At 54.2% G+C, this 25,046-nt stretch overlaps 1 protein-coding gene across 4 annotated transcripts in view; it reads right to left on the bottom strand.

The window, feature by feature from the left end:
* PCDH1 (protocadherin 1) overlaps positions 1 to 16,933 on the bottom strand; it is a 30,962-nt gene extending 14,029 nt beyond the window's left edge. For 2 of the 4 annotated variants that reach the window (XM_019424523.2, XM_019424524.2), the window contains exons 1-3: positions 16,721 to 16,933; positions 7,616 to 8,478; positions 2,190 to 4,385 (exon numbers count right to left, since the gene is read on the bottom strand). In XM_019424523.2, coding sequence (XP_019280068.1) covers positions 2,190 to 4,385; positions 7,616 to 8,478; positions 16,721 to 16,760 — 3,099 coding nt within the window. In that variant the 5' untranslated portion in view covers positions 16,761 to 16,933. Of the gene's footprint in view, positions 1 to 2,189; positions 4,386 to 7,615; positions 8,479 to 12,006; positions 12,223 to 16,720 lie in introns of those variants that run through there. The other 2 variants (XM_053907403.1, XM_053907404.1) reach the window with 2 other exon arrangements.
* Positions 16,934 to 25,046: the final 8,113 nt, after the last annotated feature.

Genomic DNA, 25,046 nt, shown 5'->3' with positions numbered 1-25,046 from the left:
TAAAGTGCTGAGTAGGGTACATTGTACCTAGTATAAGGTAAAAAAAAAAAAAAAAAGGAAGCATCTAGTTGCAGAAGTTATAGTGGAACAACTTGGAAAAAGCTTTACTATGTCCCACTCGACATTTAAGATTCTCAGTTGCCTCATCTTTTCCCTTGCATGTGTCATACAAATACGACCATTTCCCTTCAGGGTCTAGTACTATGCTGACCACACAGTAGGAACTTGGCCTAGGTGTTTCAGTGGCAACCATGGTGTTGTGGTTTGGTTGTGTCTGAATGTTGGGAGATGTGCAATGTGGCTCCATGGATGTGTTGGGTTGCAGCTGAGTAAGGGATAATCCCTCAGCTGTTGGGAAATAAAAAGAGATGAAGAAGCTAAAGGGAAAAGAGAAAGATGCACCTGGCAGCAGCAAGCATGGGAACAAAAGAGAAAGAATGGTTGGTCAGGAGTTGCTGGAGGTCCCCCTAGAGATGCTTATTTGTCCAAGTGAAATGACATGAAACTAGATTTCACTTGCCCATGCCCCACTCCTCCAAAGGCCCCAGGAGTTTTTACTTTGGGGGTACGCCCAGGGCATTGGGGAGTTTGTGGACAGAATCAGGGTAGAGAGCTGGCGCCTTGAACCTCCTGGGAGTGTCTCAAGGCTCTTCAGTCACCATGGAGACGCGTCGCCTCTGGCCTCAGAGACTCTCCCAGGACCTGAGGCCCCTCACCCAGGCTTTAGCCCCTGTTCCCCTTGGGCACAGCCAGAGACAGGGCAGACCCAGGAGAGCAAGAAGTGAGAGATGGAGAGAGAGAGAGTGAGTGAGAGCCAGCAGCCCAGGGGTGGCCAGAGCAAGGAGCTGAAGGAAGGGAAGGGAGGAGAGGTAGGATTAGGATACCTCAGCCTCAGTCAGAAGGGAGCACCCTAAGAGTGGGGATACAGAGCAGGCCAAATCCAAAGAACCTCAGGATTCCCTCCCGTCTCCCTGGGCCCTCCCTCCCAGTAGCCCAGGCTGGCGATCATGGTGAGGACATGCAGGGCAGGGCCCAGTAATTGTTGGGAATTGAGTGCTATTGGGATGAAACAGCTGGGAAAGGGACTTGGGGAGACCGTGCCCTGGAGGAAGGTGGCTGGTATAATCAAGGGCAGGCAGTACTCCTCGCTGTACTCCTCCCTCACCCGGTGCTCTGGCCTGAGCTCTGTCAGGGACTGCTCAATGTGAGCAGATTGGAAGGGTCAACTCTCAGCCAATGGACAAAGGGCAGGACTTGGGTGCATTTCACTTGGGTGCAGCTGCCCTTTCTTGGCGCAGGACGTCATTCCTAGGGAGAAGGCTTTACAAACATGGGATGAGGGGACACGCTGTCAGACGTGGGGGTAGATGGGATGACAGTAAATTAAGATAGGATTGGGGTTGAACACAGGTCTAGGAAGTGGGAAGGGGCAAAGAGAAGGGATGGGGAAATTGGGGAAACCTAAGGACAAAGGGCTGTTTCCAGTCTCTCTCACTCCTTCTCTCAGTTCCGGGAAAATAAGAAACCAAAACTCCAAAAATAGAGAACTTTATTGTCAGAGGTAAGTGTTTGGGTCTGGGGAAGGGGAGCTGGGGCCCAGCCACAGGAGCCTGGGGTGGGGAGGAGGCTGACACAGCACACCTAGAAGGCACAAATAGGGAGGCCCCCTTCCCTGACAGAGTCCCTACTCAGTTACCCCCTAGGACCCCTGGTCTCCCTGTTTCCCTTCTAGAGAAGCACCAATGGCAGGTCTCAGCTAGAGACCCAGGTTTGGAATAGACTTCTTCACTTCCCTCCCACACCTTCTGCCCTCAAACCCCTCTGCTCACCCACCCATCAGCCCCCACCAGCTAGACCAGGTGGGGTCTAGTGTCTCGGGATTTGACAATCACAGGCTTCTCCCAGTGGGGCGGGGGCAAGGAGGAGGATGCCACAGAGCACACCCTCCCTCAATTTTCACTAAGCCTAATGCTCTGAGCCTGGGTGAGGCAGCAGTGTCATTACCAAGGCCCCAGCATCCCCAGATCTTTGGTCCCACCTCCCACCACTGGCTCGGGTCGGCCCCTACGGGCTGGTGAGCACACAGGTCTGATACACCTGCTCTGTCACTCCCATACCTCAGTCCAGATGGCCCCATGATAGGGGTGGGGTAGGGGCCGGGGTGTGCTGAGCCGCAAGGGCTGGCCTACCTGCTTGCTGGGGTATTTGGGGGGGTTGGTGCGGTAGCTGTAGTCGGAGTACTGCTCAGAGCCTGTGGACGTGGTGTCACCTGTGCCCACGAATGTGTTTGCAGGTGGCAGGTCCTGCACCACCTGGTGCTTCTTGGAGGCCGAGGGTGACTGGGGCTGCAGCTGGATGGAAGGCAGTGGGGAGTTAGAGCGGTAGTGGCGGCCCAGGTCAGGGCTGCCCGGTGGATAGTTGAGGGGCAGGTGGATGCGGGGGCTGTCCCCAGGGGCGTCGCTCATCAGGTTGAACTTGAGGGATTTCTGCAGCCCGGCCTCGTCCTCATCTTCCACTGGCTTCACAGGCTTTGGGGACTTGCTCTTCTTGCCCTTGCTTTTGTTTCCCTTGGAGGCTTTGCTGCTGGGCTTGGGGGCATACAGGTCCTTGGTCTCCTTCTTTCCGGCCTGGTAGCCACTCTTGGCTTCCCGCTGCCGGCAGTAGCGCACAAGCACTGCCAGGGCAATGAGCAAGGCCACAGCCACAACACCAGCCACCACACCAAAGAGGATGTTGCCACGCTGCTTGGAGCGCTCGTATTCCGGGTCCCCAGCAATGTCGATGTCCAATGGCGTGTCCAGGCTGTGGCCCAGCAGGGTCTCTAGCAGGGTGCGGTTGGCCAGGGTCTCGTTGACATAAAGGTGGACCAAGGCTGTGCCATAGCGTGGGGGCTTGCCACGGTCACTGACCTTTACCACTAGGCGGTGCAGCCCGTGGTGGCGCCGCTCAATCTCCTTCTCGAGGGTGATGGCACCTGAATGTGACCCGATCTGGAAGAGTCCGTAAGGGTTGCCACCAGCAATGCTATAGGTCAACTCAGCATTGACACCAGAGTCAATGTCCTCAGCTGTCACCTGGCTGACCGTCTCACCAAGACGTGTCTGGGGGGTCAACAGCCGGTGGGAGGTGTTGGAAGGGGCAGTGATAAAAGGCGCATTGTCATTCTCGTCCAGCACGTTGATGGTGACACCAACATAAGCTGAGCGAGGTGGGACACCGCCATCCACCGCCTTCAGCTGGAATGTATAGGTGCTTTGCTGTTCCCGATCAAAGCTCAGGCTGGAGAGAATGGTGCCCGTGCCATTCTGAATAACAAAGTCACCATTGTCCTGCTCCACTGTGAGCTGTACCCGGGCATTCTCCCCCTTATCCCCATCAATGACGGTCACCATGCCCACTGGACTCAGTGCCGGCATGTTCTCCATCACTGAGAAGTTGTAGCCACTCAGCATAAACTTGGGGTCATTGTCATTGCAGTCCAGCACGTTGACGAGGACGGTGGCTGTGCCCTGCAGGCTCGGGCTGCCCCGGTCGGCTGCCACCACCTTTAACTCATAACTGTCCCGCTGTTCCCGATCAAGGGATGTCTTCACCCGGATCTCTCCAGTCTCAGGTGAGATGGTGAAGAGGCCCTTGGCGGCTGGCTCAGGCTCCAGAGAGTAAACCAGCTCAGCATTAGAGCCCGAGTCAGCATCACTGGCAGTGACTTCGGTGACCACTTCACCTGGCTTGTTGTTTTCTGGGAAGGCAACCTCAGTGACGCTCTGGGTGAAGACAGGTGCATTGTCATTGACATCTACCACCTGTACCTTGAGGGAGTTGGTACTAGAGAGTGGGGGATTGCCAGAGTCCACGGCCACAATCTCTATGGTGTAGTCCTTGACCTTCTCGTAGTCGAGCGGGGTGGTGGTCTGCAGGAAGTACTTCTTTTTGCTGTCACTTCCAGTCTCACTGGCCTGGCGTAGCTGGAAGGGCACGTCACCTGCCACCACACAGGTGACAGCTGCATTCTCTCCCTCATCTCGGTCAGATACCTGTACCAGGGCTACAGCTGTCTCCTCTGCCACATCTTCTGAGATGTTCGCCATCCCGTCTTGATGGGTCACCAACCCTATGCCCCGGATCTCAATGGTGGGGGCATTGTCGTTCATGTCCTTCACAGTCACCACCACTTGGGCGCGGGCACTCTTGGGGTTGGTGCCTCGGTCCTTGGCGAGCACTGAGAAGCGCAGGGTACTTACATCTTCACGATCCACGGGGCCCTGCACAGTAATAAGTCCAGTGTTCCTGTCCAGTCGCAGAAGACGCTTCACCACTTCAGGCGCCTGGTGGAATGTGTAGTCAATCTCCGCATTGGCACCTTGGTCCGAGTCATTGGCTTTCACCTTCAGGGCAGGGGAGAAGAGGAAAACAGGAATGAGTTAGTCTGGGGATAGCAAAGTCAGGGACACGTGTGCTGCCTTTCCAATGAGCACAGCAGATAGAATTCATTGAACGTGGCACCATTTCCAAAAGCAGCACCTATACTGCCCTTTTCCCAACCCTGACATTGTGGCAGGTATCACTGATCTATTTCCCGGAGGAGCACAGACGCAGCCTGCAAATCCTCAGCAGCGCTACAAGCAACTAGTAGAGATGGGATGGGGCATAATTCAACTCTGCTTACCATTCCTGTTCCAGTGTGCCCAAATATGGGGATGAGGATCCAGCTAGCAACTGGGGCAGCCCTTCCAGCCAGTTAAACTGGCCTTCAACCCTTCTAGAGAGCTGGAAAGGTGTGAGTAGTGGAAATGGCATGTATGCATGACATATGTGTATAACATGCACGCATGCACACACATGTGTTACAAGACTGGGGTTGTTATCGTGTGAGAAGGTACGTGTTTGTGCGCTTGTGTATTTGCACACGAGTAGAGCCCCACATGCCCCACCTGGAGGCCACAGGTGAGGGGATTTCTTTTGAAAGGAGCCAGGTGGGGATATGGGTCAGAGTGAGCCTGCCAGGCCACTGCTCTCTCAAACCGGGGAAACCTGTTTCAGCAGCTTCTTCCCTCCTGCCTGGCCCTGGCTAGGCACCAACTTGAGGAATCTGGGCGGCCGAGCTGCTGCGGCCGACAGGGAGGGGTTGGTGCAGGCCACAGAGCTTGCTGGCAGCGGGCTGGGATCCCAGCACCAAACAATGAACTGTCTGTCCCTTTGCAGTGGGCACGCCCTCCCACGCCAATCCCGACGCATACTTGGCCCAACTCTACAAATATGGGTGGTGATGGGGCAACAGGAACCTGGTGGGAATGGCTATGAGGTACCACTGGTCAGGGAGAAACAGAGGGTTCGAATTACGTCACAGACAGACAGAATGTGATGGCAGTAGGATGTGGGTGTTGGGGATAAACAGACAGGTATAACTTGGCAGAGTCTCTGAGAAGCACAGCGGACGAGGCCTGGGTTCAAATCCCAGCTCCACCACTTTCCAACTAACTATGTGACCTTGGGCCAATTACTCAACCTCCTCAAGCCTCAGTCTACAAAATGTATAAAATGGGGATAATAATAGAACCTATCTCACGGGGTTGTGGTGAGAATTAAGTGAGATAATACTTCTAAAACTGCCTAACACTGCCTGGCACGTGGCAAAAGCTCCCTAAATAGCATCTATCCCTCTTTTTTGTTTTGTTTTGCTTTGTTTTAGAGAGAGAGAGCATGAACTGGGGAGAGGGACAGAAGAAGAGAAAGAAAAAGAGAAAAAGAGAGAGAGAGAGTTGTAAGCAGGCTCCATGCCCAATGCAAAGTCCAACGCAGGGCTCAATCCCATGACCCTGGGATTATGACCTGAGCCGAATTCAAGAGTCAAATGCTTAACCGACTGAGCCACCCACGCACCCCAACATTCATCCCTCTTTTTGTCCATCCACCTGTCTATCTCAGAAAATTTGTGCTAACACAGTGCTGGACACCACATCTGATGGGCCCTCAAACCACTGCTAGTCTCCTCTCCTTCTGGCTGGGAACCAGCACTCTTTCAACAGTGGAGACACCTGGGCAGGGCTTCCTAGCTACCCTGGTATTTGCTAACCCCTGTGAGAGCCAACCTGTTTCTTCTCGCCAACCGCCCTGTCCCCGGTCTATCTGTCCCCTACCTTTTCATTATGATTTCCACCTCTCCCTGTCTCCAGACTGGTCACCCTGCTTCTTATCTACCTGTCTTGCCATCTTACCTCCCTTTGTCTGGATGACTCTTCACTCCTGTCTCTGTTTCCCTCCCCGCCTTTTTGAGTTCTTCCTGCCTCTTTCCCACTGCTTGTCCTTTCCCATCCTCTCTTTTCTGCCCTTCCTCTAGCCCCATCTCTGCCCTGCTCTCTTGCTTCAGCCCACTGGAAGGGGATCTAAGCTGTTACATGCATAGGCTTTGAAGCCAGACTGCTGGATGGGGTCAGGGTGGGATGTGAACACATCAGCTGGGTGAGATCAGGTGAGTTTCCAAATCTCTATGGGCTCGGTTTCCCATCAGTGAAATGGGGATAATGCTTACCTTGTACTGTAAGGATTAAATGACATAATACACATAATGTGTTCGGAACACTGCCTGGCACCCAGGCTGTTATTATTCACCATCTCTGATGGTCTGTCTCCCTATTCTTCCTCAGTCTCTCTTCTACACGTTCAAGTCCACCAGCCTCTTAAAAAAAAAAGGACAGGACTGAAACTCCTTCCCATGCCCTGCTTCAGTTTAAGGATACAGAATGAAGGGTTTCCCAGGATGGTAACGGTATACAGGGCAGGCTGTGCCCTCCTCAGCTCCCTCACTTCAAAGACAGACAGCTTCAGCCCAGGGGGAAGGAGAAAGGAGCTGGGGCTGGCAGGAGGCCAGGGCTGAGATGACAGCAGGAGATACGCCCACCTGTCTGCAGGGACGCTTTCTTTGCTCCCTCCCAGGCCCTGGCTCCACCAAGCTGCCCAAGCCCCTGGGGCAGTTCCCATGGAGAGGGGTGCTGAGAACTTCAGTAGAAGCAACCGACCCCCCATTGTACCAAGCATCCCATACTCAAGAGCACCCTGTACCAGGGAAGGAAGCTGGTGTACAGACAGACATCTGACTGCAGTTTTCTAGAACTGTGAGGACTCACTTGGCTAAAATAATCTCATTCGACTGTCAGGGAGAGGCAAAGTAAGGCTCTGTCCTCTAGTTTCAGGAGAATCTCATGTGGCTAAAGGGCCATTGGTTGGGAAGATATTCTCATCTCTGGAGAGACTGTTCTTGTTCTAACTTGGCTCACTCAGCTGGGGAGGAGAATATCTTTTGACTTGGGAGGGGATTTCACTTCTCAGAGGTTTCTCCAACTTGAGTCGGCCTTGGGAATGGGTGGGGGGGGGGATTGTTGTTCATATGCTATCTGTGCTATGCTATGTCACTCTAAGTAGTTTGATAGAGGAAAACCATATCACCTGCTGGGGTAGGGTGGGGCTTATAGGAAGATCTCACTGGGGCTGGGGAAAAAAGCTCTTACCACAGTACCCTGGCAGTTTCCCCTTAAGTAAAGGGAACATTCATCAGGCTGGGTTGGGCTCCCATTTCTAAAGGTGGGAACCCTAACAGTTAGATGGAGGGGCCTCTCACCTGGATGACTGAGTGGCCTATGGGGCTGTTCTCAGACAGCTCAGCCTCATAGGAGGGCCGCTCGAACTTGGGGGCGTTGTCATTGGTGTCAAGCACAGTGACTCGAAGCAGGGCACTGCTGGCACGTGGGGGGCTGCCACCATCCTGCACCTTGATGGTGAGGTCATAGGAATCCCAGCGCTCCCGGTCCAGGTTGCCCATCACGATGAGCTGTGGCTGCTTCCCCTCCTGGTCCTCTGCCACCTGAAGCCCAAATAGCTCCTGGGCCTCGGGCCCGGCCTGCAGCTCATAGGACGCCACACCGTTGGGGCCAGCATCACGGTCAGAAGCCACCGGGATGGGGAAGAGTGAGCCGATGTTGGTGTTCTCAGGGATGGGTAACGTGATGACTGGCGAGGCGAAGTTGGGCGTGTTGTCATTGATGTCCTGTACCTCTATCTGGCCCTCTAACAGCCGGGGACTGCCATTCTGCACGAGGTCTGTAATAGACACCTCAAACTCCAGGATGCAGGGCTCACCGGGGAGCTGGTTCTGGCATTCACGGAGCCCCTCGCGGTCGATAGAGGTCTCCGTGGTGAAGATGTCTCCCGTCTTGCCATCCACCCGCAGGTACGGGGAGCCTACCTCTAGTTTGTACAGGTGGCCCATATCTGGAAAACCGTAGTCAGCTGCGAGGCTCCCAATGAGGGTGTTGGGTGGCTGTTCCTCCAGCACCTTGTACACCACCCGAGTGGCATGGCCTGGGGACGCGGCCAGCAGAAGCAGCAGTGTCAGTAACAAGGGAGGCAGCAGCAACCGTTGCCCCCCAGGGCCTGGGCTAGGCCTCAGGGGCCCCATCCTGGCAGGCTCTAGAATCAGGAGGGCTGCAAGGGGAAGAGGCAAAACAGGAGGTCAGCTGGGAGGAGGAACCCAAGCCAGCCCCTGACTCTCCCTCTGCCTCCTATACACTAGCCCATGAGGAGAGCTCAGCTCCAGCCCAGAACCCTGATTCCAAAACCCGGAACCCTGAGTTTCACCCACAGCTGGGTGTAGCAGCAGTGTCTGCCCCAGCTGGAGGAGCAGGTAAGGGGCCTGGAACAAGTCTAGAGCAGCTCCCGCCCATGGAACGCCCTGACCCTCCTGACACTCCCTCCTCCCTGCTCTCTATTCTGTGCTTTGCCCAACACCTCCTTCTCACCAGCATCCTGCCTTAGTCACCCATGGTAATTACCCTGATACTGAGATACAGAGAGACAGCAAGTGGAAGGGGAAGGCCTTAAGCAACCCCCCACATACATGGTAGGAAAGAGACACGGGCACCCCTTACATTCCCCAGACCCCATAAGGAGGGCCACTCAGGATGGCTGGAGAGAGTAGGAAGGACCTCTCATTTCTCTCCCTTCTGAGATGCCAGTCAATATATGTGTATGAGATGTGACATGTCAAATGCCTTTTTTTTTTAATGTTTATTTACTTAGAGAGAGGGAGAGAGAGAGAGAGAGAGAGAGAGCGCGCAAGCAGGGTAGGGGCAGAGGGGGAGACACGGAATCCGAAGCAGGCTCCACACTGTCAGCAAAGCCCCATTCCAGGCTCGATCCCACAAACCGTGAGATCATGACCTGAGCCAGAGTCGGACGCTCAACTGACTGAGCCACCAAGGCACCCTCAAATGATTCATTTCTGACAATAATCACCTACAGTGCCCAATGCTTTCACCCGCATGGGGGGGGGGCAGTTGAAACTAGGCACCTATCAAGGCTTGGAGATGGCTGGAGTTGAAGAGAAGGAGTTAGCCACCCACCTCCCCTCAGACACATGCTGCGCTGGCCAGTTCCCAGGACTCCAGCTCCTCCCTCCCTCCCCTACTTCCACTGCGGGCAGACTAGACACCGACAGGTGTGTGGAAGAACAGTGTAGAGGTTAACACTGGGGTCAGGACTGTGGTCAGGGCTGACTAGCCCTGGAAGTGGCATCGGGAGCTGCCCTGGCCTGTCTTTAGCAACTGCGAGCCCAGCAGGTCTAACTGGGACAGAACTGCCAACCACACCACCAGCCTCTCCCTGACCACTCCCCTCCAGGCCCTATGTAGAGTCTCTCAGTAAACATCTGGCTCCTATTTGACCCCTCTCCTCACAGACATCTGGCCCCTATTTCATACCTTGCCCCTCCCCCCTTAACTGGTCCAGTCGCATCTCAGACATGCTTCTCCATGCCAGCCCCCAGGTCCTTCCAATTGGAGCCCCTGTGTGTCACAGCCAACCACAAGCTGCACTCCCATCACCCCAATTACTCACTTCTGCCCATCTCTTCCAGCTTTGAGGCTATGCGTTTGCAGACCCCAGCCAGACCTACTACTGTCCCAGTCTTGACCCCTTCTTCCTCTAGGAGGCCATGGCCATGGCCAGCTCCTCTATTAATAAATCCAAAGTCAAGCATTTCCTGCAGAGGACTCAGGGTCACTCTCCTTTTCCCACCTCCCCATTTGCACCTGAAGTACCTGCCTCCCACCTGGAAATCCTACCCAGCCTTGTCTTAGGTGGCACCTATCCCACCAAAGGCAGACTCTGGTCCCCCAAGAAGCCTTCCCAGGCCTCTCCAGCCCATGGTGACCTCTCCTTTCTCCAACTCACAGCCATTATTGTCTGCTCCAATCCTGTGGCAATGAATCACTGAGCTCTCTGGGACACCGCCCTCCTGCCTGTGTTGTTCAACCCCAGTACTGTGCACCTATTCCTGCGTTCTCTGGCTCTCCAGGCAAACGCCAAACTTCCTGAAAGTAGGGCCAGGCTCCCTACATTCATCTCCCTGCCCCAACCCACGCACCTTCACAATGCTGGGCACCATGCATTCAACAAATGTTTATTGTGACTTAAAATGTGCCAGGCTCTGTCCCAGGCACTGGAACACAACAGCATACAAGATAGACTCAGTCTGCTACCGTGGAGCTCACAACAGTTCTACCTCAATGACTATTTGTCAATCTTGTTTGGTTGTAATCATTTGGCACATGTAAGGCTGCGGGATGAAGAAGACATCAGACAGTCTGAGGTGAACCCTAACTGCCCATTTCCTGGCTGCTGAGCAGGAGGAAATGATTTAGAGCTTCAGTTTCCTTATCTGTAAAATGGGAATAATACTACCTATTGTCTAGGGAGTTTGAAATTTTGTGGGCTAAATGCCTAGCACACAGTAAATAGTCAACAAATGCTCCCTCAAAGCACCTACAATTGTAGTTATGTGGCTCTTTGGGAAGTAATTTGTCAAATGTCTTTCCTACAAGACTGAGCATACAGCAGGAGAGGCTCTGCTTTGTTTGCTCCTACCTCCTCAGGACGCTGCTCTGGACCCAGGACACAGCAGGCACTCAGAAAGAGGCCTAGGGTGACTATTTTAGCTCCCAGGCTTAGCCTATCCTGGCACTTTCTGGGTGGTTACTGCTTATTTCCTTACCCAATTCCCTTACTCCATTGAGAACCTACCAGGGTCAAATTTAATCCCTCTCTGTTTAGGTCCACAGTAGACTCTTAGCAAATGTTCACTGAACGCAGATTCCCTACACAAGTCAAACACTTGACTTCCTTCACATAGCCTTCCCGAACCACACCAGCTCCCACCGTCACTCCTTGGCAGTAAGGTGCTCAGAATGTGTGAGGCTGCTATCAGATTAGTGTGTGTGCTTGTTCTGAGTTGCAATCTTAATCTCTGTAAAGGAAGGAGGAATTTATCTAATGCCCCATGTGGAACCATCCTCCCATCACTTCCCCTCTACCTGAATGGACCTAGCACAAGGCTCATCTTACTTTCAAGCTCCAACCCAATCACACCTCCAATGGACTCTCACCAAAGAACCTCACTCCCTGCTGGGTATCTGACCCTCTGTCCTCCCATGGGGGTGGGAGGGGAACAGCACACACACACACACACACACACACACACACACACACACGATGGAATCCTCTTGCACACCAATTCTATGCATAAATCTTGGGAGGGTGGGGGTTATATGGGAATTACCCAAAACCTGACACAGAGGAGAAATAAGGCAGTGACTGCTTGCCTCCACTCACTCTCTTCAGAACAGGGATTCTTAACCTTTTTAGATCATAGCCCCCTTTATGAATTTTATGAAACCACGGTGCATATTTTTCCAAGAAAAAATGAATGCTCACACATTTTGGCTATAAATTCAGAGGTCTGTGGTCTGACAGAGTCAGGGTGATTTTGATTTGTAGCGGCTCCAATAGCTACAGGCTAAGCCCTTCCTTCCCCCTCTCAGGGTCACAATACACAGTTCTAACCCCTCAGGCGTCCCAGGCAGCTCAAACACAGTAACCACCCCCTACCCCGCCACACACACACACATTTTTTTCTCTCTCACTCATTCACACTGTCACCCTTATGAGATCCCTTACCTCCATCCAGCAGAAGAGTCAGGAAAGGACTGTGGTATACAACTTCTGAGTTGGAAAGAGAGCCACAGAGGAATATCCAAGGCCAGGAAGGTATGGGGAAGAAGGTGTTTTTAGGAAGTAGGAATTTAGGGGAACATAGGTTTGGGGGTGTGGCTACACACAGTGAGGGCCAGAGTTGAAGAAGCTTTAAGGCCCATGAAGTGCCTGGAAAGTTGCTTTAAAATGATGCCCCCACCCCAGGAATTCTGATTCTAGGGGGAGGGACCTAGAGAACCCCCCACCCCAGACAGCAGGGTACAATATCAGGAAACACTAGGTCCCTGGAGTTAAGAAAGAAGTGCAAATTCTACAGTCGCCTTTACCATCATCATCACTGTCATCACTATCATTATCATCCCAGTTAACACTCCCTGAGATTTTACTCCATTTGCATACATTATCTCATCTAATCCTCCCCACCCTCTGAAACGGGTACTTTATTATTACCCAGCTCCCCATGGTACAGATGATAAAATTGAGGCTCAGAAAGAATAAGGAACTGTCTCAGGTCACAAAAGTAGTAAGTGAAGAGTCAGGATGTGGGAAATAAGAATGTCTCTTCAAGGCCCAGAGTCTGGGGGGGAAAGAAAATCAACAAAGGTCACAGAGGCTAGAATGTGTTTGCTATGTAGCATCTCCTCCCTCCCTCCCTCTCCCCACTCCGGGCTACCAACTTGCCTGGAAAGAAAGAGAGGGCTTGGGGTTCAAGGACTGAACCCCAAGCCTCCCAGGCCTCCCCCCCCCCACCCGACCACAGGGCACATGCCATCCTAGGGATGCAGGAGTCAGAGGAACCAGGACCAGCAGTGAGGCAGCCCTAACCCTGGCCCCCAGCATCCCTGAACTTTGCTCAGGTGGTTGGTTATTGGGAGTCATTAGTCCCAGGCGGCAGCTTTTGAAGTGATTAGCATCTTATCTGCCCTTGCCCAGGCACTGGCTGCCTTCCTGGCAAGGGTGTCCCCACCTCTGCCCCGTGACATAGGCACCCTGAGAAGCAGAGTTGCAGCATACACAGTGATTCATTCTTCTCAGGCCTGAGGAGTGCAATAAGGTATGAGGGGGCAGAGTCCAGGGAAGGCCAAGGAAAACGCCATCTGTGTCAACATCTGGGGAGGGAGGAGAATAGCAGTGAAGGTTCACCTGGAACCTTCAGTTTCAGTCCACCTCAGGGACCATGGTCCACTTTCTGATGAATGCTAAAACACTTAGAGGCAGCCGTCACTGGGACCAGGTCAGCTCTGACCCCCACCCTTCTTACCCTTGCACTGTTACACAACAGCCACTACCACCAGGGGCAAAAAAAAAAAAAAAAAAAAAAAAACCAAAAAAAAACAACAAACAAACAAAAACCACAAAGGACAAAGCCAACCTCTGGGAGAGTAGGGTAAACAAGCAGGGCTGTGTGGGGTGGAGCTGTTCAGAGACTTCCCACAGTGAACAAGTGCACAGCCCTCAGCTCCTCTCCCTTCTCTTTCACAACCCTCTATTAGCCTCTGCAGGGCTTCCAGGCACCTGCATTCTTGAGTCAGATTGTTGGGCTCAAACCCTTGCTCCACCACTTACTTCCTAGCTATATGACCTTGGCCAGGTGACTTCACCTTTCTGAACCTACTTCCATATTGTGGAATGGAAATAATAAATTCTGCCCCTTGGAAGGTATCTGGGAGAATTAAATGAGATCTGTGGCATTGAGATCTATTACGTTGTAAAGGACTGATATATATACATACATATAGCATTTTATTTCCAGCATCAGGCACACAGTAGGTGCTCACTGGTTCAGTAAATAAATGCACCCATCCCCTGCCAGTTGAGCAGACCTATGAAGACAAGGTTGGTGTGTATCTTACCACTGTATTGCATCCTCACCACCCACCATGGGCCCTGGTGGATAGCAGGTGCTCAATACATCGTTGAAAGAATCTCACTCTGCAGCACCAGCTATCCTTGCTCAAGGTAGGGGTAGCCCTCACCCCATATCAGAAGAGCCTTCTCCATCTCCTCCCCATCCCCCTCCCGACCCCCCCACCCCCACCCCCGCCCCCGCAGGCCTTCTCCTGGTGCTTCCACCCCTCTCCTCCCAGCAGTAAGCTCACTATTTCTATCTAGCCCAGATCCCCTGACCGAGTAGCCACAGCAGCATCAGCCCCTCTGCTAGGAAGATACCAGACCAGCAAGACACCCTCTTCCAGATGAAGTCACTTACTGAATTGGGTCGGAGGAGAGAGGGGAAACACGCTGCTAGAACTGCAACCAGATCTGCTCCTCTACTACACTACCCCTAGGCCATCCCTGGAGGCCCTTCTCATCCCTCTCCCCCATTCCACCCCACGCCCTGGGCTACTTGTAATTACAGATTTCAATCCTCCTAGACCTCTACGTCAAGAAACTAGCCCCCACCTCTAGGCTGTCACAAACACCTTCGGGGCGACCTCTTTCCTGGCAGCTACGGGAAGTTGGCCCAGAGCAGGTAATGGAAGGCCCCTAGCGTCTTCCGGCAAGGTGTCCTGGACTCCATCGCCGGGGCAACCCCCTGTCTACACCTCCGTGGTCAGCGGGCGCTCCCCGCACACACCCAGAGCGTGGGCATCTCCTCCCAGAGGACGCAGTCGTGTGGTGGTGGGGAACGGCTGTTCCTCCACCATCCTCGGACTCAGGCGGCCCCACCCCCATCCCAGCGACGCAGGGCCTCCGGGAGCTCAAGGCGAGGCGGGGGAGGGGGGAGCGGTGAGAACGTGCCTCGGCTAGCGGGCCCCTTGCGCCCCCGGCCCCAGCGGCCGCCGCGGGGAATCCCTCCTCCTCCGCGTCTCGGCCCTCTGCCTAGGGTCCCCCAGCAAGCGGGCGCCGGCGGGAGCCGAGCAGCGGGCGCCGGGAGGGGGCGGGGAGCGAGCCGGCGCCGGAATCACAAAGCGTGGCGGGCCAAGCCGGGTGGGGACATTCTCCAGAAAAGGACCCTCTCAAGGCTAGCAGAAAGGGGTCTTTGCCCCGCACTCAATCCTCACAGACCTCAACGCCTCACCGAATACTTCCAGCTAGAAGAAACAGTCGTCAATCACTGCTGGGGAAACTGAGGCCAGAAGTCTGGCTCCCGAGGGTAGCTGAGTCCGTCTCGCCTACCAGTTTTGCTCCAGCGCGTGCAGCGATCTCCCTTCGGGCCGCAGGGCCTTGCCCGCGCACACGACTCTGGCCTGTAGCCGGCACCCGGAGGAGGGGGCGTCCAGGTGTGAGAGGGACACAGGTGTGCGGGACCCAGGTGTGCTGGGGACCCAGGTGGCTCGCAGAACGCAGCTAAAAGGCCCGAAGAGGGTCGCAAATACCGCCGCAGGCTTGCACCCTCTGCAAAGGGACCTGGGGCCCTGAAGCCCAAGGGAGCCGGGGTGGCGCGGCCTGCCAGTCCAGCCTGTTCCGGGAATACCCGGCCAGGGCTGGCCGCGGAGTGGGGGTGGGGGAGACGCAGGCAGGGAAGCCGGTCCAGCCAGCCCCCAGGGTTCCCGCTGTGCTGATATTTACAATAACAATGTCGTGATTAAGATGAAGGGGCGCTGGGGGCTCGCCGGACCGCCCAGCGGCTTTCCAGGACGGAATCTGGCCTCGGAGGGAGAGGGACTGAGTGTGTATTTGTGTGTATGGGCTGCAGGTGTAATGTGACACTGTTGGTGTAAGGTGTGTGTGACACCCAGTGTTAAGATGTGTGAAGCAGTAGATTCTGTGTTTGTGCCCGTGAGGCGCCGCTGTAGGTTCTACTTTCTGTGTTAGGGTGTGTGCCGTCAAGGCGTGTGCTGAGACACTAGGCTTGTGTGTTTATGTGGGTGCAGTTGAGGGGGGCAAGCGAGACGTGTGTTGTGTTATCTATGTTCTGGCCAAGGAGTGCGTAACATATTTTATGGTAGGGTGTGTTCCTTAAAGGAATATGTATGTGAGAGGCTAGGTTTTGAGTGTTCATTTGGCGAACTGTGGCTGTGACACTCGTACATGAGGGCACGGGATTGTGTTTGTGTGTCCATGTCGCCGAATGTCACACCCGGTTATGTTCTGTCGCTCTGTTGTGGCCAAGGGTTGTGTGTCCGTGCTGCCGAGCGTGCAGACGCTGAAGCGGATTATGTGCTAGTGACGGTGCCCCAGTGGGCGCTGGTGTGCGGGAGGTATGTCTGTGTGCACATATGTACGGATGTATGTATGCGTGTACATATGTCCGTGGTCTGGCCCTCTGGTTGCCCGCGGGGAGCTTGAAGCACCTAAGTGATCCGAGCTGGTCGCCCAACAAGTGTGTGTGTGCGTTGTGTATTAGGGTCCTTGCTTGCTTCGTCCTCGGGGAGCCCCCCCCCTCAAACTGGGGGCTGCGCGCTTCCCCCAACCACCTCCGTTCGGCGCGCTCCTAGAGTCGCCTTATTCCCCGCGGGTCCAAACGCGCAGGGGTGCGGGACGCCGAGGCAAAGGTCCGGTTCAGCACCCCCTCTTCTCGCTCCGCTCCTCGCCGCGGACTTTGGAGGCCAGGGTGCCCCGGCCGTAACCCCCAGCCCAAGCTCCCAGCCGCCCCCACCTCAGCCCCAGCGCGCTGAGCACAGCCTGGGCCCCCGTGGCCTCGCTCCGCTGAGCGCCCCTCCCTCAGCTCCCGCCGGCTATGGCCGCTCCTGGCCGGGAGCCGCCGCTGCCTCCACCGCCACCGGATCCTTACCCGCCTCGGGGCACCGCCGGCCGCCGGCCCTGCTGTCCATGAGCCGCCACCGGCCCCGGCCCGGGCTGCGGCTCGGCACGGCTCGGGCTGGCGCTGCGGTTCAGGCTCCGGCTCCGGCTGGCTCTGGGCACAGCAGCCCCGGCGGCTTCGTGTCCGCGCCGCGCTCCCGCTCCCCGAGTGTGTGAGGCGGCGGCGGCGGCGGCGGCGGCGGCGGAGCCAGCAGCGAGCGGAGCGCACAGCCCGGCCCGCCCCCTCCCTCCCCCTCCCTCCTGGCCCGCCCGCCCGCCTCCCGCCCGCCTCCCCGCCCTCAGCCCCCCCCCCCCCCCCCGGCCGGGAGGTGGAGCTCGGGACCGCTCTGGTCCCTCCGGGAGGGGACCCCGAGCACTGCTCCCCAAAGCCACGACTCCCCTTCGCTATCTCCCCACTACCCCGGGCCCGGATACACAGGCAGTACCCCTCCCTGGCTCTTCACCTTGCACTTATCCCACTAGAGCCCCCATCTGGGACCCCTCCTGAATTCCCTTCCTAACCTCACTCAAACACCTGTCCCCTACCCTGCCTCTTGGGAAGTTGGGGCAGGGGAAATGTCTCCCCCAGTGCCTTCTTCCCTGGAGGGCATCCGTTCCTCCAGATCCACCTTCTTCCCGACCAGACCCCCAGATCACCCCGCGTGGCCCTCCCTTCCCATTGCGCTCTGGGGAAGTCCACCCCTCCCCCTCTGGCCGAAGCCGCAGAGCGGTCAGCCTCTAAGGCCGCAGCAAGCCGTGGGGGTGGGGCTATGGAGGGGACCTTAGGAGGGGGAGGGTAATGTGACCCGGGGGCTCCTCTAGAATGAGGATGGGGGATATATACAAGAGTGAGAATGAGGTGAAGCGCCGGAGCTTGGGCTCTTCGAGGGTCCCCCTATCACCTGCCCTCAGGGCGGGATGGAATTGTGGCCCCACATATTTACCAGTGACATACACACATTCAGACTCACACGGGTCTCTGCCCCACAAGGCCGCTCAGTGTCACGGCCTGTGTTACACGCCCTCGCAGTGCCACACGCTCCCTGTCACACTCACACTCACCGAGTCACACACGGTGTCACACGCCGTGTCTTACACACTCCTATTCTGGTTTCTCCCTCTCAGCTCTGGCTCTCTGGCGCCATCTAGAGGTCTCTGAGAGCTTGGGAACTCCCTTTCCTGTGCTCAGGGTTTGGTATCCCAGCATCCAAAATGCTCCACTTCAATATGACGTCCTGCCTTTTGCCACTTATAGGCCTAGGCAGGGTGTTCTAGGTCAAAAGAATGAGGAATACTATCCCTGGCGAGGCCTGGCACTGGGTGTGGAAAAGCCTATTATGGGATGACTGGTTGTTTGGCCTCTATTTGCCATAGCCTCTGTCCCCTTCCTGTCCCCCATTTTCCCATCCCTACCACTTTTATTCCCTTTTTCTTCTTCTTCCTCCCCCTCCCCCTCCCTTCTGTCTCCCCACGTTTCTGTGGAACACTATTCTGGGTAAGGTGGGATCTCAGGCCAGCTAAGAGGGCACTCGAGGACTGCCAAAGATCTCATGCAGAGCAGCCTCCCTCACTCAGCCTCCCTTTCTGACCTGGGCCCTCTTCTAGTGCCTACTCCCAGCCCTCAACCCCAGGAGCCCACGTGGGAGGCTCTGGGTGGGATGAGCTAGTGAAAGGAGGATCTGTACTGTAACAGGCTTCTCTACCTCTGCCCCCGCCAAACTCACACTCTCCTCATCATTGAGCACATCTCCAAGGAAGGAATTAGTGGCCCAGAGAGAAGAAATCTTCCACAGAGGAGCTGCCCCAGGCTCCCTGCCCCCAGCATGTGCCCACTGCCCACTGCAGCAAACCCTCCCCAGTTGGCTTGCTGGGAGCCATTCAAAGGCTCCTCTGTTCTCATCCCTTGCTCAGGGCTGAACAAGATAGGCAGCCGCGGAGCTGGGCAGGAAATGCTAATTTCCCAGATGTTCTCCTCCATCCTCCCTGCTCCACCACCATCAAACCCAAATCCTGCACCAAGTGGTAGGAGCAGAACTGGGCCAGAGCAACACAGGGTGTGCCTACTCTTCTCCCTGCTTCCCATCCCCTCCTACCCCAGCTGCCAGGCTGGGCTCTGGGGGGTGGGGGAATCTGAGCCTGGGGCAGTGTAGACATGGGGATGATACTGTCTCCCCTAGAAAGGAGGCCAGCAAACAGTAGGGACTAGGAGGTGGCATCTGAAGAGGAGAGAAGCCAAGGCTCCTGGCCTCCTACCAAACTGGGACCTGGCAGTAGAGCAAGTAGAGCACTGGGGGGCTCCTGAAACTAATGGTGCCTGAGATTCCACTTGAGACCTTGCCAGGGGTTGGAGCCTGGGGGATGCTAGGTGTGGAAGTGGTTGGTATTCTTGTCGCCTAAGGCTCTTGCTGTGATATGAATGTACCTGGGATGGGCTGTGGCCAAGAGGACTAGGGTGCTGTAAGGCCTGGCACTATAACAGAAAGGTTGCTGTTTTTTTGTTTTTTAATGTTTATTTATTTTTGAGAGGGGGGGGAGTGAGGGAGAGAGAGAGAGAGAGAGAGAGAGAGAGCAAGCTGTGGGGGGAGGGGCAGAGAGAGAGAGAGGGAGACAGAGGATCTGAAGCAGGCTATGCTCTGACAGCAGAGAGCCCACTGCAGGACTTGAACTCACGAACCGGTGCAATCATGACCTGAGCCAAAGTCGAACACTTAGCCGACTAAGCCACCCAGGCATCCCAGTTGCTGTTTCTGACTGCAGCTCAAATACTGTTGCAATGCTGTGATGCTGGTGTACATAGGCTATAGCCAGAACAACACAGAGTACCTACGAGTCTGTTGCCAAGCTCTGCGTGTGTGTGTGTGTGTGTGTGTGTGTGTGTGTGTGTGTGTGTGTGTGTTCATGTGTGCATTTTGAGGGAAGAGCTGTAACTGAAATGCCATTGGGCCTGAAGTTATAGGTGTGAGGCTGGCACACCTGAGAATGGCTATAGCAAAGAAGCAGTTCTCTGATAATATGACGTAGGTAGAGCTGTAGCTGGATCCATTGCCTAGGTCCTAGGAGATGAGAGGCTGTTGCTAGGAGCCTGTACCTGGGAGGAAGTCTGTTACCTGGGATAAGAGCAGAGCTACTGTTGTGTATAGGACTGTAGCTGGGATGCTATTGGTCCCGAAGCTATAGCTGTGATGACAGCATACCAGGGATTGGCTATAGCTAAGATGCTGTTGCCCAGGCTTGTGGCTGTGCTGTTACTGTGTGCGGGATTCTAGCTGGGATGCTGTTATGCCTGCAGCCATAGCTCTGAAGCTTAAGTGTAGCTGGGAGGCCATTTCCTAGTAATGTAGCTGGACCACTGTTGTGTGGGGGCCATAGCCCAGACTCTGTTGCCTAGGAGATGAGAAGCTGTTCCCTAGGATGCTGTTCTGGGAGGCAGCATGCAACCTGAGCTGGGACCCATCTGCTGTTGGAGCTGATCTACTGTTTTACTTGGGATGGTTCTGTGTGTCTGTTGCTGCGCCTGTGGCTGGCCGGGTGGGAGAAGGCGAGTGAGTTCTGCCTTGAGGTCTGGGAGATGCCAGGAGCCTGAGGCTGGGCGGGGGCTGCCGCTCTGGGGAGGCTCCAGCAGCTGCTCTGCTGTGGAGCTGGGAAGCCTGTTTTCATTACTGTTTTAACTCTTTTTTTAACCTTGTTTTTCTCTCGGCTGCACTTTCGCTCACTCATTAATTTTGGTATTTTTCTCACGGTGCCTCAGCCCCTGTCACGGCTGCCATGGCAACAGGAGGCAGTGTGCACAGCGCCAAAATATCTGATCAAAAAATAACCAAAATAAGCAAACACCAAAATGGCTGTGCTGGGGGCTATAGCCAAGAGAGAGCCCATGGCTTAGATCCAGGAAACCCAGGCTCCCAAGGGACCCCTTTCACTCCCTCCTCTTCTCCAGGGAAGCTTTGCTGAAAGCCCTGATAACCTGGGAGGCCCCTTCCCAAAAGCCCCCCACAACACATTCTCCCAGGACTCTGAGGCTTCCAATGGCCCTCACCCAATAGGCAGCTTTGCCTGAAGTGGGAGCATGGGGAGGATGTGAGGGCTGGGGATTACTTCCCAGCAGCTGACAGTTAAGCCTCTCAGAAGCTCCCTACTTGTCCTAGCCACACACATCTATACCCCACCCAGCCACCTTCTCCTGGCCCCTCCTTCCTTAAGCTTCTTCCACCTTCTCTGCTCCCAACTGCTAATTGGCCGCCTCTATTTTCTTCTTTTCATACCCCAGCATCCTGATGGGACAGAAGACGGGAGGGAGCTGCAGCCTGCAGGCCCATTGCCCAACTCCTCAGTGGAGGTGCTAGGGAGAGATGCCACAAAAGTATTGACACCCTGAGGCCTCTGGCCACCTCTAGGTCCAGCTGCCAGGGACAATTCCTGAATAGTCCTGAATACCCACACTCACTCCAGTTTCCACTCCTACTTCCTGGGAGCCTGCTCATTTCCCGAGGGCCTCCTTCTCTCAAGTGAACATGTTCCCAGGAGAGGTAAACTGATAGAGCCTCATATGAAATAGGAAGGGGCAGAGGTCTTGGTATTACTGTCTCCCTTCCTCTTCACCCACTCATTTCCCTTCTGAAGGGGACTTTTGGATGTCTGGAGCATTGAGAACTGGAGGAACAGGGATCCCCTCGATTCTGCCTCAAATCACATCACCCAGTTATATCCCTGGCTGCTTTTCTTAATGTCTCTCCCCCAACAGTAAAAGTCTGGTTCCCGATAGGTTTCTGTTGCCACCTGCGAATAGCTAGAACTCACCTCCTGCTTCGTACTCTCAATCCCTATCCCCTGCCACCCCCACCCCCCAAACCCAACCAACAGTAGTGGCCTTGGCCTCCTGGCAGAGCCATCCTGGGCTTGTTTCCATAGAAACTGGGTAGTCTGTGCAGTGCAGGAAGGGATGGGGGAGACAGGAGCAGAGAGGAGGGACCAGACCCTGGGGCCTGCCCCAGAAGAAGGGAGAACGGCACTAAGAGAAGGGGAAAAACAACCTGTCCAATGGGAGGGTGGGATCTGGATTTGGGGAGAGGAGAAAGGAAGTAGCAAAAGTTTGGTAGGTTCTGTGTTCATGCAGCTTGCTCTAATGCCTTCTGAGGAGGGTGCTCTGATGCCTCCTGAGGAGGGGGACACCCAAGTGCGACGTTTCCTGGTAAGGGGAGGGAGATTTCTCTCTACCCAAGCCCCTAAAATCCTTCTTTAGCAAGAACTGTCTGATCCAGGATGAAACTCTTTCCTAGAGCCACTACTCTCTCAGACAGGGACCATAGGATACCTTGCTTCCCTTAAGAGCTAGCTCCAGCCTAGTGGCTCCGAGCGCTGGAGGCTGGGCAGCCCCGGGACTGGTGGCCGCTGCTGACCCCGTGGCGTGCCGCTCTCAAAGGCCCCATTCATCTCTGGGGGCTGAAGGCGCCATTGTCCCGGTCGGGGGTGGGGGGGAGGGTTGGTGGGGGCAGTGGGGGGTCTCGACTCAGAAGGAAGGAATGCGTCTGGAGAAGTTGCCTCCAGGGCTCCAGTCTCCAGATCGCCACCAGATCTCCATCGGGACCCCTTCACGACCCCGAGCCCTTTCCCCCATTAGCTCTGAGCAGCCTTCAGGCTTATCCTCAGAGTGGGAACGGCGGAGTACGAGGGAAGTCTCGCCCCACCCACCCTGCCTGCTGTCTTCTAGAGAACGTTTTCTGGCTCTGGGAGCTGTCCAGCACCTCGGGTCCTGACGGACCTTAGACTTGTTTAGGTGCCATCAGGCAAGAGGGTGCTAAGGGTCGTGGGGATCCCGGAGCTGTTCTCCACTCAGACCGTGACCACAAACCACAACTTGCCTGGGTGGGCTTTGGTGCAGCTTTGGGCATGGGGATCTATCAGTGCTGAAAAATGACCCCAGGAGCAACTTCACCGAGGCCCTGTCTTAGCAGAATTGAAGGGTTAATCGCCACCAGGCCACTCCCCTGGAATTACGTCTTCAACTCAGCAGAAGAAAAAACCACGAGAGGTCAGGCCCTGCCTCTCCCTGCCCCCAGTCTCTCCCCATGCCTCTATTTCAGTTTTCCTCCAGCTCTCTCCCTCCTCCTCTCTTTCCCTCCCTGCTGGGTTGGGGGCTGCTGAATTATCATTTCTCAGCTCTGCTAATGTGCTTCCTGCTGCGGGGAGGGATCATAATTCTGGGAGATGATTAAGTTTCAAATTGTTTTTCTTTGTGTTGCTGTAGATGAGGCTTTAATATGGTCCCTTCCCAGACAGGGGGCCTGGCCTGGCCCCAGCTGCCCGCCCCCATCCCTCCTTTGCTAGCCCTCTTCTCTTTTATAGGCCAGATTTGGGACCATTTCCTTTGGGGTCCTCTCTAAACTTTGGGGGGAGGGCATGAACCAGTCTTGATTCAAAGGGGAATACATATGATGTAGTGGTGAGGAACCCTGGGTTTGAAGTCAGACAAGTTAGAATTCAAACCCTAATTCTGCCACTTACTACCTGTTTGACCTTGGATGAGGTACTTAAACTACCTGAGCCTCAGTTTCTTCATCTATTAATTGGGGGTAATTTAATAATTGCCTCATAGAGTGCTTGTGTGGATTTAAAGTGATAATGCATAAGTGCTTAGCAGAGTGCCTGGCTCATGGTAAAACTTGGTAAATGTTAGTGGTCATTTAAAAAATTTTTTTAATTAATTTTTTTAATGTTTATTCATTTTTTTAACGTTTATTTTTTGAGACAGACAGAGACAGAGCCTGAACGGGGGAGGGTCAGAGAGAGGGAGACACAGAATCCGAAACAGGCTCCAGGCTCTGAGCTGTCAGCACAGAGCCCGACGCGGGGCTCGAACTCACGGGCTGTGAGATCATGACCTGAGCCGAAGTCGGCTGCTTAACTGACTGAGCCACCCAGGCGCCCCCGTTTATTCATTTTTTGAGAGACAGAGCAAGCGAACATGAATGAGGGAGGGGCAGAGAGAGAGGGAGACACAGAATTTGAAACAGGTTGCAGACTCTGAGCTGTGAGCACAGAACCTGAGGCGGGGCTGGAACTCATGAACCATGAGATCACGACCTGAGCTGGTCAGACGCTCTGCTGACTGAGCCACCCAGACTGCCCCTAAAAAAATTTTTTTAATGTTTTTTTTATTTTTGAGAGAGAGAGACAGAGCACCACCACAAGAGGGTAAGAGAGAGAAAGAGACACAGAATCTGAAGCAGTCTCCAGGCTCTGAGCTGTCAGCACAGAGCCCAATGCGGGGCTTGAACTCATGAACCATGAAATCATGACCTGAGCCAAAGTTGGACTCTTAACCAATCGAGCCACCCAGGCACCCTAATGTTAGTGGTTATTAATACACACATACCCTGTTTGATCCTGCCTCCCCTATCCTCCTTGATTTTATTCTTCAGTAAATGTATATCTAATGCCTAGTATTTTCTAGGCACTTTGCAATAGAAATTAAGTTATCCAGGAGTTAGGAGGTTGGTTTGCTTGCTTATCTTCCCTAAAACACCCCTTCATTCACCTTCACCCCCTTCCCTCCTTTCAATTGGAGTTCACTCTCAGTATATCCTCCCACCTACGTCTAGATCTTCCTTCATTATTCCTACTCCATTCTTGTTTCTTTCACTGCAGTCTTATCACTTCACCTTGATTCTTATCCTCCTAACACAATGCATCTTTTACCTTTTACATCATTCTTAATCCCATTTGGGGCCATCAGAGGGAATAAAGGGGTTGAATTTTCAAACAAGGAGAGAGAATCCTGAGTTATAGTGTGTGTGTGTGTGTGTGTGTGTGTGTGTGTGTGTGTGTGTGTCTCTAAGGGTCAGACACAAGTTCACATTCAGTGGTAGGTCTTTAGCAGACTTCTGAACTGTCATATTTGAACTGTGTGCTTATTTGCTTCTCTATCTCCTATGTATAAGCCATACAACCCTTGAAATAAAAGTCTGTTTCTTTGCCTACCTACCTTCCTGCTCTGCCCCTGCCTCTTTGTTATACTCTGAATGGGAAAGTCTGCTGGGTGTCAGTAAGAGAAGCTGATTTATGATAATGTATTTTTGTGTCTCTGTTCAACTGGCTTCCTACCCTTCACCATACTGGCTTTTTTGCCCAGTTTCTCCAAGATGTCATTTCATAACTCTTTGAGGACTTGGTTCAGTGCAAAAACAGAAGCTACTCTATGTATTTTATTTTATTTTATTTTATTTTATTTTATTTTATTTTATTTCATTTTATTTTTGAGAGAGAGAGAGAGAGAGAGAGCTCACAAGTTGGGGAGGGGCAGAGAGAGGGAGATAGAGGAT

The sequence above is a fragment of the Panthera pardus genome, unplaced genomic scaffold (genome assembly GCF_024362965.1).
Source record: "Panthera pardus isolate Hobbes unplaced genomic scaffold, ASM2436296v1 HiC_scaffold_2, whole genome shotgun sequence".
In the NCBI taxonomy this organism is placed as follows: domain Eukaryota; kingdom Metazoa; phylum Chordata; class Mammalia; order Carnivora; family Felidae; genus Panthera; species Panthera pardus.
Note: the sequence above shows the minus strand (reverse complement) of the source record. Positions and strands in the feature narration are given on the sequence as shown.